Source organism: Tripterygium wilfordii, chromosome 4 (assembly GCF_013401445.1).
Source record: "Tripterygium wilfordii isolate XIE 37 chromosome 4, ASM1340144v1, whole genome shotgun sequence".
NCBI lineage: Eukaryota > Viridiplantae > Streptophyta > Magnoliopsida > Celastrales > Celastraceae > Tripterygium > Tripterygium wilfordii.
In genome coordinates this window covers 15,082,561-15,095,541 of record NC_052235.1, presented here as the reverse complement: position 1 = coordinate 15,095,541, position 12,981 = coordinate 15,082,561, and the positions used below count along the sequence as shown (strand labels likewise).

At 37.5% G+C, this 12,981-nt stretch overlaps 1 protein-coding gene across 1 annotated transcript; it reads left to right on the top strand.

The window, feature by feature from the left end:
- Positions 1-344: 344 nt before the first annotated feature.
- Positions 345-9,104, top strand: LOC119997023 (receptor-like protein 15). The gene is made up of 10 exons (XM_038843794.1): positions 345-757; positions 871-1,029; positions 1,129-1,284; positions 1,384-1,458; positions 1,553-1,708; positions 1,789-1,863; positions 2,144-2,299; positions 2,439-2,588; positions 2,696-4,752; positions 9,009-9,104. The coding sequence occupies exons 1-10, from the start codon at positions 415-417 to the stop codon at positions 9,102-9,104; spliced, it is 3,423 nt and encodes a 1,140-aa protein (XP_038699722.1). The 5' UTR covers positions 345-414.
- The last annotated feature ends 3,877 nt before the right edge of the window (positions 9,105-12,981 follow it).

The following is a 12,981-nucleotide window of genomic DNA, read 5'->3' as shown; positions in this document are numbered from 1 at the left end:
TCATGCAGAAAGTCTTCTCATCCCCATAACTTTTGTATAAATAGGTGTTGTCCTATTTTGATGGACATTGGCCATGAAAGGAAATTCTAAGCAAATTAGAACTCACAAAAAAAGAGAGCCCCTCGATTATTTCTACAGGCTGGCATCAAAGTAATGTGACATTGTGGACAATGACTTAAATTGTTGGTTTTAGATTGACGCCCAAGTCTAGAAGATGCAACCCTGAAAGTTGCTAGCTAATGACATAAATTGTTTGTTTTAGCTGGACCCAAGTCAAGAAGATGCATCCAAACAAGTAGCTATCTTTGTAGGGAAACCATATGAATGGATGGCTTGTTAAGAAGACACTAGTGCCTCTCCAACATCTATAAAAAGTCCTGGAGGAGCATTCATAAATTTCATTAGCATATAGAGATGGGAAATCTGAAGTTGATACTTGTGGCGGTAATGACATTGGTGTTGTTAGATGGGTTGTGGTGTCATGGGTGTTGGGACCAAGAGAGGGCTTCACTCTTACAACTCAAACCTTTCTTTTATCAAATTAACTGGCCAATGAAGGGTGAGGAGAGTTCAGACTGTTGTCAATGGGACATGGTCGAGTGCAATACTTCTACAGGCCGAGTAATCCAACTATCACTTGATGGTCGTTTGCCAAGGCCTGGGTGGTATCTAAATGCATCTTATTTTCTTCCCTTTGAAGAATTGAGAAGTCTTAACCTAAGTCACAATTGGATACCTGGTTGTATTGAGAATGAAGGTCCTCATTTTTATATTTCAACATTAGAAATGATTGTGTAGATATTATTTCAAGTATTTGGTTCATCTTGGGAATTGATTCCCAAATTTCTGTCAAAATTCACCTTGTTGCAGGATTTGAAGTATTATCATCGAGGTTGAGCAATCTAGAGGTTCTCGACTTAAGTTACAACAAATTTGATTCTAGCATTATATCATCTCTGAGTGAGATTTCTTCTCTCAAGTCACTTTATCTATATGAAAATGAGATGACATCACCAACACATAAAAATGGTAAGCTTAAATTCCTCAGAGTTTATAACTTTAAAAAAATGCACTGTTATTTTTGTTTTTGTGTATGTCCACTTGTTTGTTTCATTTAAACTATGACAGATTTTGGAAGATTATCGAGGTTGAGGAATTTGGAGCTTCTTGATTTGGGTTATAATAATTTTGATAACAAAATCCTCTCATCCCTACGAGATCTTTCTTCCTTGAGAGTTTTAAATCTCGCAATCAATGGATTGAATGGAACAGTTCATGCACATGGTATGTACTCCATTAGTTTATGTTACAAAAAAGGAAAAAAAAAAGTAGAAACTATTGGTGTAGGCTCTAATTTTTTACTTCTGTGTTGATCTTGGGTAGAATTTAATCATCTGATCAACTTGGAGAAGTTGGATATGAGTGGAAATAGAATTGAAAGCTTTGGTTCCTTTCAAGGTATGAGTTCATGATCAATAATCGTGTTTGTTAGGAAAAATTCTCCAGGACACTTGGATTTGTGTACAAATGAAATCATGTGAAATTTGAGCAGGTGTTGATAGACTACTGCCATGGAGTAATCTGGAGGTCCTTAATTTGGAGGGTAACCTCTTCAATAACAGTGTTCTTTCTTCCCTTCGTGGACTTCTCCAACTCAAGTCTCTCAATTTAGCCGGAAACCAAATGGCGGGGGCTTTCCATGTTAGAGGTTGAGCCTTAATTACCAAACCAGCACAAATGACATCAGCTATTTAATCATTCTAATTTATTTTTTTCTTCTTTATTCAGAGTTGGAATCATTAAAGAAGTTAGAGGAGCTAGACATCAGCTACAATGCGATTGAAAAGTTTGTGGGCCCTGAAGGTATTGATAAAATCTTAAATTGGATATATCAGATTATACAGCTTTTAAGCAAAGTCATTAAATTTGGTGAATTTTCATTCCCCAAAACAAAATCATGTTGCATCACGTTACATTGATTATAAGCATCTAACTTCTTTTTTAATGGACAAAGATATACCTTGTATTGTAGTCTTGTATATTATTTCATTTCATGGATGCGATTTTTAGTATATATCGTCAACTCAGAATTGTTGGAGCAGAACCTAACAGGATTGGAGATTGTTTGTATTCACTATTATAGATACAACAACTCTGGACGAGCTTAAGATCCTCCGATTAGGCAGCTTCCCAATCTATGAAAGAAGACTTGTAGTGCTGCCATCATTGGGGGGATTCTCATCCCTGAAGACACTGGATCTTCGATATAGTAATCTCAGTGAGACAACAATCCATCAAGGTACGTTATGTCAGAGTTTACATAATTTATGCTTCATGTGTAGATAAGTATATATTTCCACGTACGCACACACTTTCTGTTGATATCCATTTTCCTAAAACAAAAGAATAAGTTGGTGTTTCCATCTACATATGTATAGCGTTAGGCAATTTGAGCACACTGGAAGAGTTGCTCTTGTATTCTTCTACTCTCCATCAAGACTTCCTCTCAAGCATTGGAAGATTGGGTTCCCTGAAAACTCTACATGTCAGAGCGTGTGCTGGTCTTGAGAATACCATACTAGGACAAGGTCATTTTCTTTCCTTAAGTATATTGATTTTCACTTATCATTATTATCCACATGTCAGAGAGTGTGCTCTATCAAGACTCACCCTCTGTAAATGATTTACTCCGCAGGTTTGTGCCAATTGAAGAACTTGCAGGAGCTTTATCTGAATGCTAATTCACTTGAGGGGACACTTCCACAATGTTTGGCTAACCTATCATCTCTTAGGTATTTGGATATATCCCAAAATCAACTTACCAGCAACCTTGCCTCCACTCCCATATCCAATCTCTTGTCCATCGAGTCTCTCACACTTGGAAATAACAACTTTCAAGACCCAATATCACTCGATTCATTCGCAAACCTTTCAAATCTCAAGAGTTTAATCTGCTGGGAATGTGACTTAATTGTAGACAATGTCCGTCAAAGTTGGACTCCAAAATTCCAGCTTCAAGAGTTGGATTTGTCAAGTTATTCACCAAAGAAATATAATAAGGTAAACCTTCCAAACTGCCTCTACTACCAGTACGACTTGAGATCCATTTCTCTCTCTGGTAACAACTTTGGTGGAGTTTTCCCGTTGTGGTTATTTGAAAATAACACAAGATTGGAGAAGATTTCGATGAGTGATAACTCCATTGTGGGCTTCTTTCCATGTCCATCTCATCCCAATCCAAATCTTTCCGAGATGGACATATCCCGCAATCAGCTACAAGGGGAAATTTCGACAAACATAAGTTCAATTTTTCCAAATCTAAAGCAGTTAGATTTGTCTGAAAATTCTTTTCAAGGCAATATCCTGCCTAGTTTGCGTGATATAAAGTCTTTAGAATATCTGGATATTTCAAAGAATAATTTTTCGGGTGCTATACCGGAGCAGTTTGTGAGCCCGTGGTCCTCGTTAACATTTGTGAAACTATCAAACAACAAATTTTGTGGTCATGTAGATCGAACAAGTTTCAACTCAAGTTTACTTAGGTATCTTTGGTTGGATGACAATAAGCTTGAGGGGAAGATACCTGATTTCTCATCCATGAACTCTCTGTCAGTGTTGGATATAAGTCATAACTCATTCTCAGGCAGGATTCCAAGATGGATATCGAAGTTATCAAATCTAGATACAATTGCTCTATCTGATAATCATTTGGAGGGTCCTATTCCGCAAGAATTATGCAAAATGAACAGGCTTTATTTTTTGGATCTTTCAAAGAACAATCTTTTTGGCAATATTCCACTTTGTTTCATCCAATTAACAAAATTAGAGTCCGTTCATTTGTGCAAAAACAAGCTGTCAGGACCACTGCCTAGTGCTTTTATGAGCTTTGCTGAGTTGGCGAATCTAGATCTCAGAGATAACAACTTCAGTGGCACCATCCCAAATTGGATCGGGAACCTCTCAAGCTTGGGTGCTCTTCTATTGAAAGAAAATAATTTTCATGGTGAAATTCCAGTTGAGTTATGCAAATTAAGCAAATTAAGCTTCTTGGATCTTTCGTTCAATAATTTTTCAGGTCGCTTGCATCCTTGTTTAGGTAATTTGACTTTTGGAAATGAAAGTGGCCTTTCATCAGCAATTCGCAATCGCCCTAGTGTTTATGGTGGAAATGAGGTGATAGAGTTTGTGACGAAGAACATCTCCCTAAATTACACATCATATTATAGCCTTACTGAAATGCATGGGATTGACCTCTCCAGCAACCAGTTCTGTGGTGAAATTCCCAATCAATTTGGAAACTTGAGCAAGGTCAAAGGGCTAAATTTGTCGCACAACAATCTGATTGGTCCAATCCCAGGGACATTCTCCAACTTAAAAAGTATAGAAAGTTTGGATCTTTCTTACAACCACTTGAATGGTCGAATTCCCCCACAGCTTACGGAGTTGAACTCTCTTGAAGTATTCACCGTGGCATATAACAATTTGTCAGGACCAATTCCAGATAGAAAAGGCCAATTCGGGACCTTTGATGAAAGTAGTTATGAAGGAAATCCTCGTCTTTGTGGACCTCCATTGAATAACAGCTGCAATGAAATCGATTCTGAATTGCCTATTCCGAATGAATTTTCTGGCGAAGGTGGTGATGATAGTTTCATGGACATGTTTGTTTTCTACATCAGTTTTGCGGTGTCTTACATTATGATACTGTTGGGAACCGCAACAGTGTTATGCATAAATCCATATTGGAGGCAGGTGTGGTTTTACCAAATAGAGTTGTGGATTACTCGTAGCTATTACTTTTTATTGGACAAATTCATATAAGTTATGGAGTCCTACAACTCTGATTGTTTTCAACCAAGTTTGATTTGATAATCAAGTGAGGCAATGTATATATGCAATCAAATTGACTCTTTTTTTTTCAAATAAATGTTGTCTCAATAGGAGAGCAAATATCTCTTGATTTTTGGAGATGCCAGGCTTGCTAGTGTTTGCACAGGGAAGCTTTGCCTTATCCTATCCTATTCGTTCTTCAAATCCATTTGGTAGCTTTCATAAGTTCTCTTGTTGACATATACCAAAACATTAAGAGATGCTTGTGTGCGCACTAATTCTGGGAAATTCAAACACTGTTGCCTTAAAGTAATTTTTACACAATATTGTTGTTGGTCCATATTGGCTAATTGGGACGTGTTTATTGTGAAATTTATGAAAGAAATCAAGCCCCGAATGAGATTACCTTATGCTATAAAAACTAGTATAGGGCATTTGGTAGAGAGTGGCTGATTAGGTATACGCTAGAGTATCAGTATGGCTGATCGAGTATACGCTAGAGTACATGTTATTGATTTATGCTAAAGTATACGCTAGAGTATACGGTGTTCGATCAGGTATTTGGTGAAACTAATGTAGAGAGAGAGAGTATATGTAGTAAATTTAGCAATAAGGACATCAAGTATTAATAGACAATAGTCAGTCCTAAAGTTTTCTTTCCTTGCATCATTGCTACTGCAACAAAAATAATGGATTCTCAATCAAAGAAGCAACCATAGATTATCTGCAACTCGTTTTCAAGCAAAACAAAATCGTTTCATTGTTAAGTTCTCCTGTCCTTAAAGGGATCATAAAAGTGAACCATCTAGCACAAACTACATGAAACACCCACAAAAACACTAGTTTAAACTACCAGAAAAATCACCTCATGCACAAAGACAAAACAAAGAACAAAAAACATTGGACAAAGCTTCCCCCAGCTACCACAAATGGATGCTATTAAATTTCTGATTTCAGCTCTATTGACCTGCACCTTTCCCATTCAAAAAAGACACTGTATTTGATGGATCAAAGTCGTCTAATAACCCATCAAAGCAATTGCTGCCCAAGTGGCAAATCACCAACATTTTCTCATACGCCTTATGTGCAATTTCCAAATCACCCAGATTTTTTTCAATCACAGACAAAAAATTGAGACATGTAGGAATAGTGAAGTACAAATATTGTCATACACATGAGTTGCGCAATTGAAAAGCAGTTAAATCAAATTGAGACAGAGACATGGATGAAATAGTTCAAGTCAGTAAAACTTCAATCAAAAAGCCCCAAAGCGTCTCAAACCGCACAAAGGCAACTGACCTTGAAGAACTGTCTCGAAGACAATGTTGTTGCTATCCAATTGAGGACAAGGACAATATTCTTGTTATCCAGTAGTGATTAAGAACTCCACATTCTGATAATCAGGTTAGAGCTTCACATCATCCTCATCGTCATTCTTCGACAAACACAGCGACACCACTCCCGGCTGTAGAGTGTTATTGTAGGAGGGTAGAGAGGAGGCGCAAATGGTCTTGAAATGGGAGACAGTGAGGTGAGGGGACTAGGTGGCCGTAGATCCCGATAAAGATGAAATTGATTTAGCTCACGGCTTCAAAATGAAATAGAATCAATAGCTCATTTGAATATTTGATTCAATATCGAAAGTTAATTTTACAAGAACAACACAGGGCAATAATACCAGACCGCTGTCTGGGAGCAACAACGGCAGGAAGAAGAAGTAAAGAGGCAGGAGATAAACGACGTCGTCAAGGACAAGAGAAAAACAAAGATAAAACGATGTCGTATGAACACAGCTTAATAGAGAGACTCGTCTCCTAACAACGGCGCGTGAAGCTATGAAAACAGAGTAGACATACTGGCTTGGCATAAGTGAAGCCATGGGTTCTAATCGAGTAAACCCATGTGCCACGTGTACATATATGTCAACAGTCATAAAGAAACTTGTTTCCCTATGTGAGTTTCAGTTCCTCAGTGTTATTGGCTTGATTTTGTTTAGCCTGCTTTATGAGAAGCGCAGTTTGAGCCTCGTTTTCCCGTTTGAACATCAGTTTGACTAAACTTGTCATGGTGGTTCTGTTCTTCTTCTTCTTTTTCGTTTGCTTGACTAATGTTGCCAATGGATCTCTAACACTGTTGTTGTCTCATATCTAACGATCAAACTTGCTAAAACACTGTTGTTGTCTCATATCTGACAGTGTTGTTGTCTCATATCTAACGATCGTGTTGTCTCGTGCGCTAAAAATGTTAGCAAATGGTCTTTTTGTTTTGTGTGCCGGATGAATCTTTTTTCTTTTTCATTATATTTTTCTCCTTAGAAGGGTGGCATTTTCTATGTAAGGAAGATTCTAACAGTCTTGTTGTCTTATAGCTAACCGTCTTGTTGTCTTGTGCGCCAGCTGAATCATCTTTTTTTTTTCCTTTTATTTCTCCTCTTCGCCCTTGAAAGGTGACGTTTCTTATGCAAGGAAGAATCTATATTTTGTGTTCACTTAAAACAAAGCCAAAGGTTCCACCTAGTTTGGTACTGTGACGCATCAATTCTTATTCTCTTCGACAATGAGGATGAGGATGATGCTTGTGATCCCTTGCATCTTCAATCATTCTCTAAATATCATTGAAATCCGTCTCCTTCCTTGTTCATTGAGTGCTAAGGAATGGCTGTGCTTTGTGCATATTTTTGTTCTGTATATTGGTAGGTTTACATACTTGTTTATCCAACACTAGGAGTGGCAAAATTGAAGTGGTTTGACTTCATCAGGAAAGAAACACATAAATATTTTGTCTTCCCGTCCCCCAAATCCTTCAATCCAAACACACTCTAGGGGAATGTGTTTCACTAGGGAAGTTTGCGATTGATGCCTAAATTATACCCACATATGAACAGAGACCCGCATGAGGTACTATCAAGGATGTGCTGCCTAGTTTTAATTAGCTCGATTTTTGTCTTGCCTTCACTTGGTTTGCAAGGAAATGGAGTTTTCAACATGGTTAAAAAATGCCGGTGGAGTTTATCATAGTTTTGTCCGGAGGAGAGCTTCATTTTAACTAAGTTGTTATGGTGTTTCTGTCCTTTTTTACTTGGTTGAGATGAAGATGTTGACAGATGTATCTCCAACTGTTTTGTCTGGATCAGTCTTTGTCATTTCTTTCATTTATCCTAGAATGGTGACCTTAATTGTCTATGAGAACAGAAGGAACCCTAAATTTCGTGATCAAGTCCCTTGGCAAAAAGCCAAAGACTCCATTGTTGTTACATGGCTCGAACATCATTGATTCCCTTCTAAATCTTCACATTGGACAGATTGACATTAATGGACATGGACAAGATGCATAAGTTTTGTATTGTAGATCCTCACAGTTAAGACTCAAATTAAGGTTTCATTAGTTTCTTTCACTTTGTCAATATGCATGTTAAAGATTCAAACTTCAACTTGGGGATACTCAAACCCTCTCACTTCAATAACCCTTTTTCCGAAATTAAGTAGCATTGGCGGACCGGATCTATCCATAGAGAACCCATAAATAACTCAGAGAGGAGATAATAATGTTGTAGCTAGGAAATTTCTAAATCATATTGGTTTGGCATAATTCAGCCGGATGACTTATAAGTAAAATCCATACCCTCGCACTTTAACAATGTTGATTTCCTCAATAAACTCTACTTAATTACATAAAAATCAAGCAAAAAAAGAAAGAAGAGAGACCCTTTTGTGAGTCCACCATGTGGAAGAAAAGTTTGAATTTGCCATCCAACTGTAGACTGCCTAAAATATCTCTACTCGAAGAATTTTATATGTTCCTTTCTGTAAACATAAACACGATTCAATTCCAAATTCGGTTAGGTTTTCTCTTGAAACAGAGTACTAATCCCCTATGTTTTGTCCTCTGCTTTGTAATTTGATTATGAAAAGCTAACAAGCAGAGTTCTTGAAAGATATTCTAGGGTGACACACTCAAGATACAGATGCAACTTTGATGTGAAGAAATTTAGTTTTGCTACAACGAATCTGGTAAGAAGCGATCATGCCCTTACAGCTTTCATAGTTGTCCAAATTGGCGAACTCTAGAGGTGATTAGGTGAAGAATAAAACAAACATATTTTCAACTAAGGTTGGCCAAGAAGCCCTTTTTAATGTTGTACATCTTTTTTTAATGTCCATGTTTGCCTTAATTGGAAGACATCTCATTACCATAACATGGTTGGCTGTCTTGAATCTAGCCGTTTGGCAGTGCGTTGGGCACCTGTCAAACGCGCCGGGTTGAGGAAAAAGTGACTGCGTTTGCACTCTCCTAACAGCAGTTTGGCCAACCCGATTTTTGGTGTCAGGTTTTCGAGGATAATTTTAGATTCGTCTTGACGAATGACAAAGTAAAAAGTTTAGACTGTTGTCAAGGGAAAATGGTGGAGTGCAATACTGGCATACAGCTACAGGGCGAGTAATCCAACTATGCCTTGATAGTAATTGGGCTACTGAGGAACGGCCTGGGTGGTATATAATTAAATAGATCTTATTTCATTCCCTTTGAAGAACTGAGAAATCTTAACCTAAGTGGGAATCACTTACTTGGTTGTATTGAGAACGAAGGTCCTCATTCTTACATTTCAACATTAGCACTGATTGGTTAGATATTCAAGTTTGGTTTATATTTCAAAGTTTTGGCAAAATTAATCATGCTGCACGATTTGAAGTATTGTCATCGAGGTTGAGCAATCTAAAGGTACTTGACTTAAGTTACAACAATTTTGATTCCAGCATTATATCATCTCTGAGTGAGATTTCTTCTCTCGAGCCTCTTTATGGTAATTGATGCAGGACAAATAAGAGGTCCATTAGTTGAAGTCTATAATAATGAGAAAGCACATCTAGTGCTAAGCCTACAATGTTAGGAGGCACATCTAGTTTATTTGGTGGTCAAGTTTCTAGGTCTATATAAAAGCCATATTGTAAGCTTTTGAGGAAGACTTGATTTTTGAACAAATATATTGAAAACCCTTGAGAGTTTTATGCATAAATCCATATTGGCGGCGGGTGTGGTTTTACCATACAAAGTTGTGGATTACACGTTGCTATTATTTTTTATTGGACAAATTCATGTAAGCTGTCCAACTTCTGAAGTATGCTTTTTTCCATTGGTTACCTTTAGGGAAACTGTTAGGATTTGGTTAATTGGCTACGTCACACTAATTAGTTCCCGGCAGCAATATCCTTAGTTCTTGTAGGTTTTGACAATGAACTCATGGTTGCATGTGGGTTCATTATATGATGCAATCTCTCTAATAAAATTCGGCATGAAAGTTGTATTAGTCTTCTAATCTAGTAGATATATCGAGTTTGCACGACTTTGTTATTCCTAAGCTGTCTACTTTAATGGTACTTAGGCTCAAGGAAAAGACTTTTGTTATGTGAGAAGGTGTGTCTTTACTTATAAGCCTGCCCATCACTTGGACCTACCCAAGTGATGTGGGACAACATGTACTAAGACCAATGATCACATCTTTGTTCCTTGAATTTTTCTCTGAAGAGTTACCTATGATGTTATTGATTCATACTTCTGCTACAATGTGCATGTTTCTTATACTGGTTTCATTAAGAGTCTTGCTTGGATTGATATTTTAGAGAGTTAAATGAGGAGGATTAAAGAGGCCGGGAGAAGTAACTTCACTACATTTGGAGGAAATGTGGGAGAACTAAAACGAAAACACGGCAATTCACTGAACTGTATAATTTTTTTTTTTTTTGATAAAGAGGACGGTACCTCAAGATTTTACTAAAACTCTCACTTATGGCGGAGGAATACCGTGGTTACAGACAAAAAGACCTTAACGGAAAAACAAAAACAAAAAACAACAACAAACCTTAAACTAAAAGACAACTTCCAAAAAGGAAGCAAAGACCGAGAAAAGAAAGAACCTATCTCAAAACTAAGCAACGAACTCTAAAACTTGATTAACCCTTAATTTAGCTAGCTCATCTGCAACCATAATTGAGTCCCTCTGGAGTACTCCACACAGGAACAACTTTAGACTATTTCTGGAAACCAAGCCACAAGATAGTCTCTTCTTTCAATTCCTTTATTTGTCAGGCAGTCAGCCACATGATTGGCTTCCCTCCAAATATGATTAAAAGTGACTGGAGGTAGAACTTGCAGATAGTTGTTAATAGCATTGAAATCCTGGTCAAGCTTCCAAGGATTGCTAGAGTCGTTCTTAAGCCAAGAAATGGAATTTAGAGAGTCTTATTCTATGATTATATTACCCCCTTCTGCTACTTCATATTCAGCAGTCAATTCCAAAGCTTTTCTAATAGCTTTAATTTCAGCTCCATTTGCATCCTGAGATTCCACAGAGCCTGAAAAAATGCAAATGAATTTTCCCTGGCTGTCCCTTAAGACACCACCAACACCTGCTTTATTCCCTTGAAAGGATCCATCAGTATTCCATTTAAGAAATCCAAGAGGAGGGGGAATCCAGAAAACATTAGCTCTGACAGCTTTGCACAAATTTGATTTGAACTTCAACCCATCACTGGAAGTCATAATTTCTAAGCCACTATAAGGGAGGGGGATGTTGATAGCTTTAAGCCATAAGCCATACCTGATGAAAATTAGATAGAATATATTCTCCCAATCCAAATGACTATCCTCAAAAACCACCTTGTTTCTCTCTGCCCATAGGGTCCAAGTAGTGGTAGCAAACATCAAATACCACACTTTCTTCGTATCTTTACCAGAGGCAAACGACAACCATTCTTCAAATAAATTAGAAACTGATCTTGGAGAGCACCAATCCATACCCCACCAATTCATTATTCTATACCATATTGAATTTGCTCCATTGCAATGCAAGAGGAGATGATCAATTGTCTCTGAAAGAGAGTAGCAAATTGGGCATAAATTATCATCCACAATGCCTAGTTTGTGAAGCCTATCTCTTGTATTGACTCTGTCATTCAAAACTAACCAATTGAAAAAATCCACCTTTGGAGGAGCCAAACCACTCCAAACTTTAGAATAATTAATTTCATGAACAGAACTTCCATATGAATCTGCAACACAAGTCAAGGATTTAACTGAGAAATTCCCATCTACTGCAAATCTCCAAATAATTTTGTCCTTTTTAAAAGGGCAGATAACAACATGCTCAATGATACCCATAAGATCTTTAACCTGCTCTTCCTCCCACTGAAACAAATTCCTTCTCCAAACCAACCTCCATTTCCAACTTTGACCATCCCACACACCAAATTGCTCTACAGATTGACTTTGAGACGCTGAAATGCTAAATAGTCTTGGAAAACGATCTTTGAGAGGAATATTACCCACCCAGAGATCTTCCCAAAAATTAACCTTTTCTCCATTGCCCACACTAAAAGCCAGACCTTCTTTAATAGCCCTTTCAATCCCTCCCTCAGAAGCCCCCAAGAGACTCTGAATATTCTTCCAATTTTTAGATACTGTGATGGAAGCAGAAGGATCTAAAATCACATTAGGTAGGTTATATTTTTCTTGTAGCATTCTCTTCCACTCCCATTTTTCACTATCCTTGGCTGCATTATATCTCCAAATCCATTTAAAAAGTAAAGCTTTATTCTTCTCTATGATAGACCCTACCCCAGCACCTCCCTTATTCTTTGGCTTTATAACTTGATTCCAGCTTATATTGTGAAGTTTCTTTTGAGTCTCAGAATCTCCCCACAGAAATCTACTTTGCAACCTCTCAATCTTCCTGGCTACATCTTTAGGCATTTTAAAAAGAGACATGTAGTATGTTGGTAAGCTACAGAGCACAAACTTAATTAAGGTCAATCTTCCTCCCGAAGATAACTGCTTTGCCTTCCACATAGCCAACCTTGTTTCAACTTTTTTAACAACAGGATCCCACATTCTATTCCTCTTCATATTTCCACCTAAGGGCATGCCAAGATAATTCATAGGAAGAAAATCACCCTTGCACTTCATCATCATTGCCATATTCTTGACTGTGTCCTCATCAACCCGAACACCTACCAGAGAAGACTTGTGAAAATTCACCTTGAGATCAGATAAAAGTTCAAAGCAACGTAGCAACCGTTTCAAATTTAACAAGGAGTCTTTGCTTTCTGTACAAAAGAAGACAGTGTCATCAGCAGACTTTTATTAAATAAAAATGGG

Coding starts and splice junctions, on each gene's coding strand:
- LOC119997023 (XM_038843794.1), top strand. CDS start 415: ATGGGAAATCTGAAGTTGATACTTGTGGCGGTAATGACATTGGTGTTG. Junction 1,285..1,383: donor TGGAACAGTTCATGCACATG/GTATGTACTCCA, acceptor GATCTTGGGTAG/AATTTAATCATCTGATCAAC. Junction 2,589..2,695: donor GAATACCATACTAGGACAAG/GTCATTTTCTTT, acceptor TTTACTCCGCAG/GTTTGTGCCAATTGAAGAAC.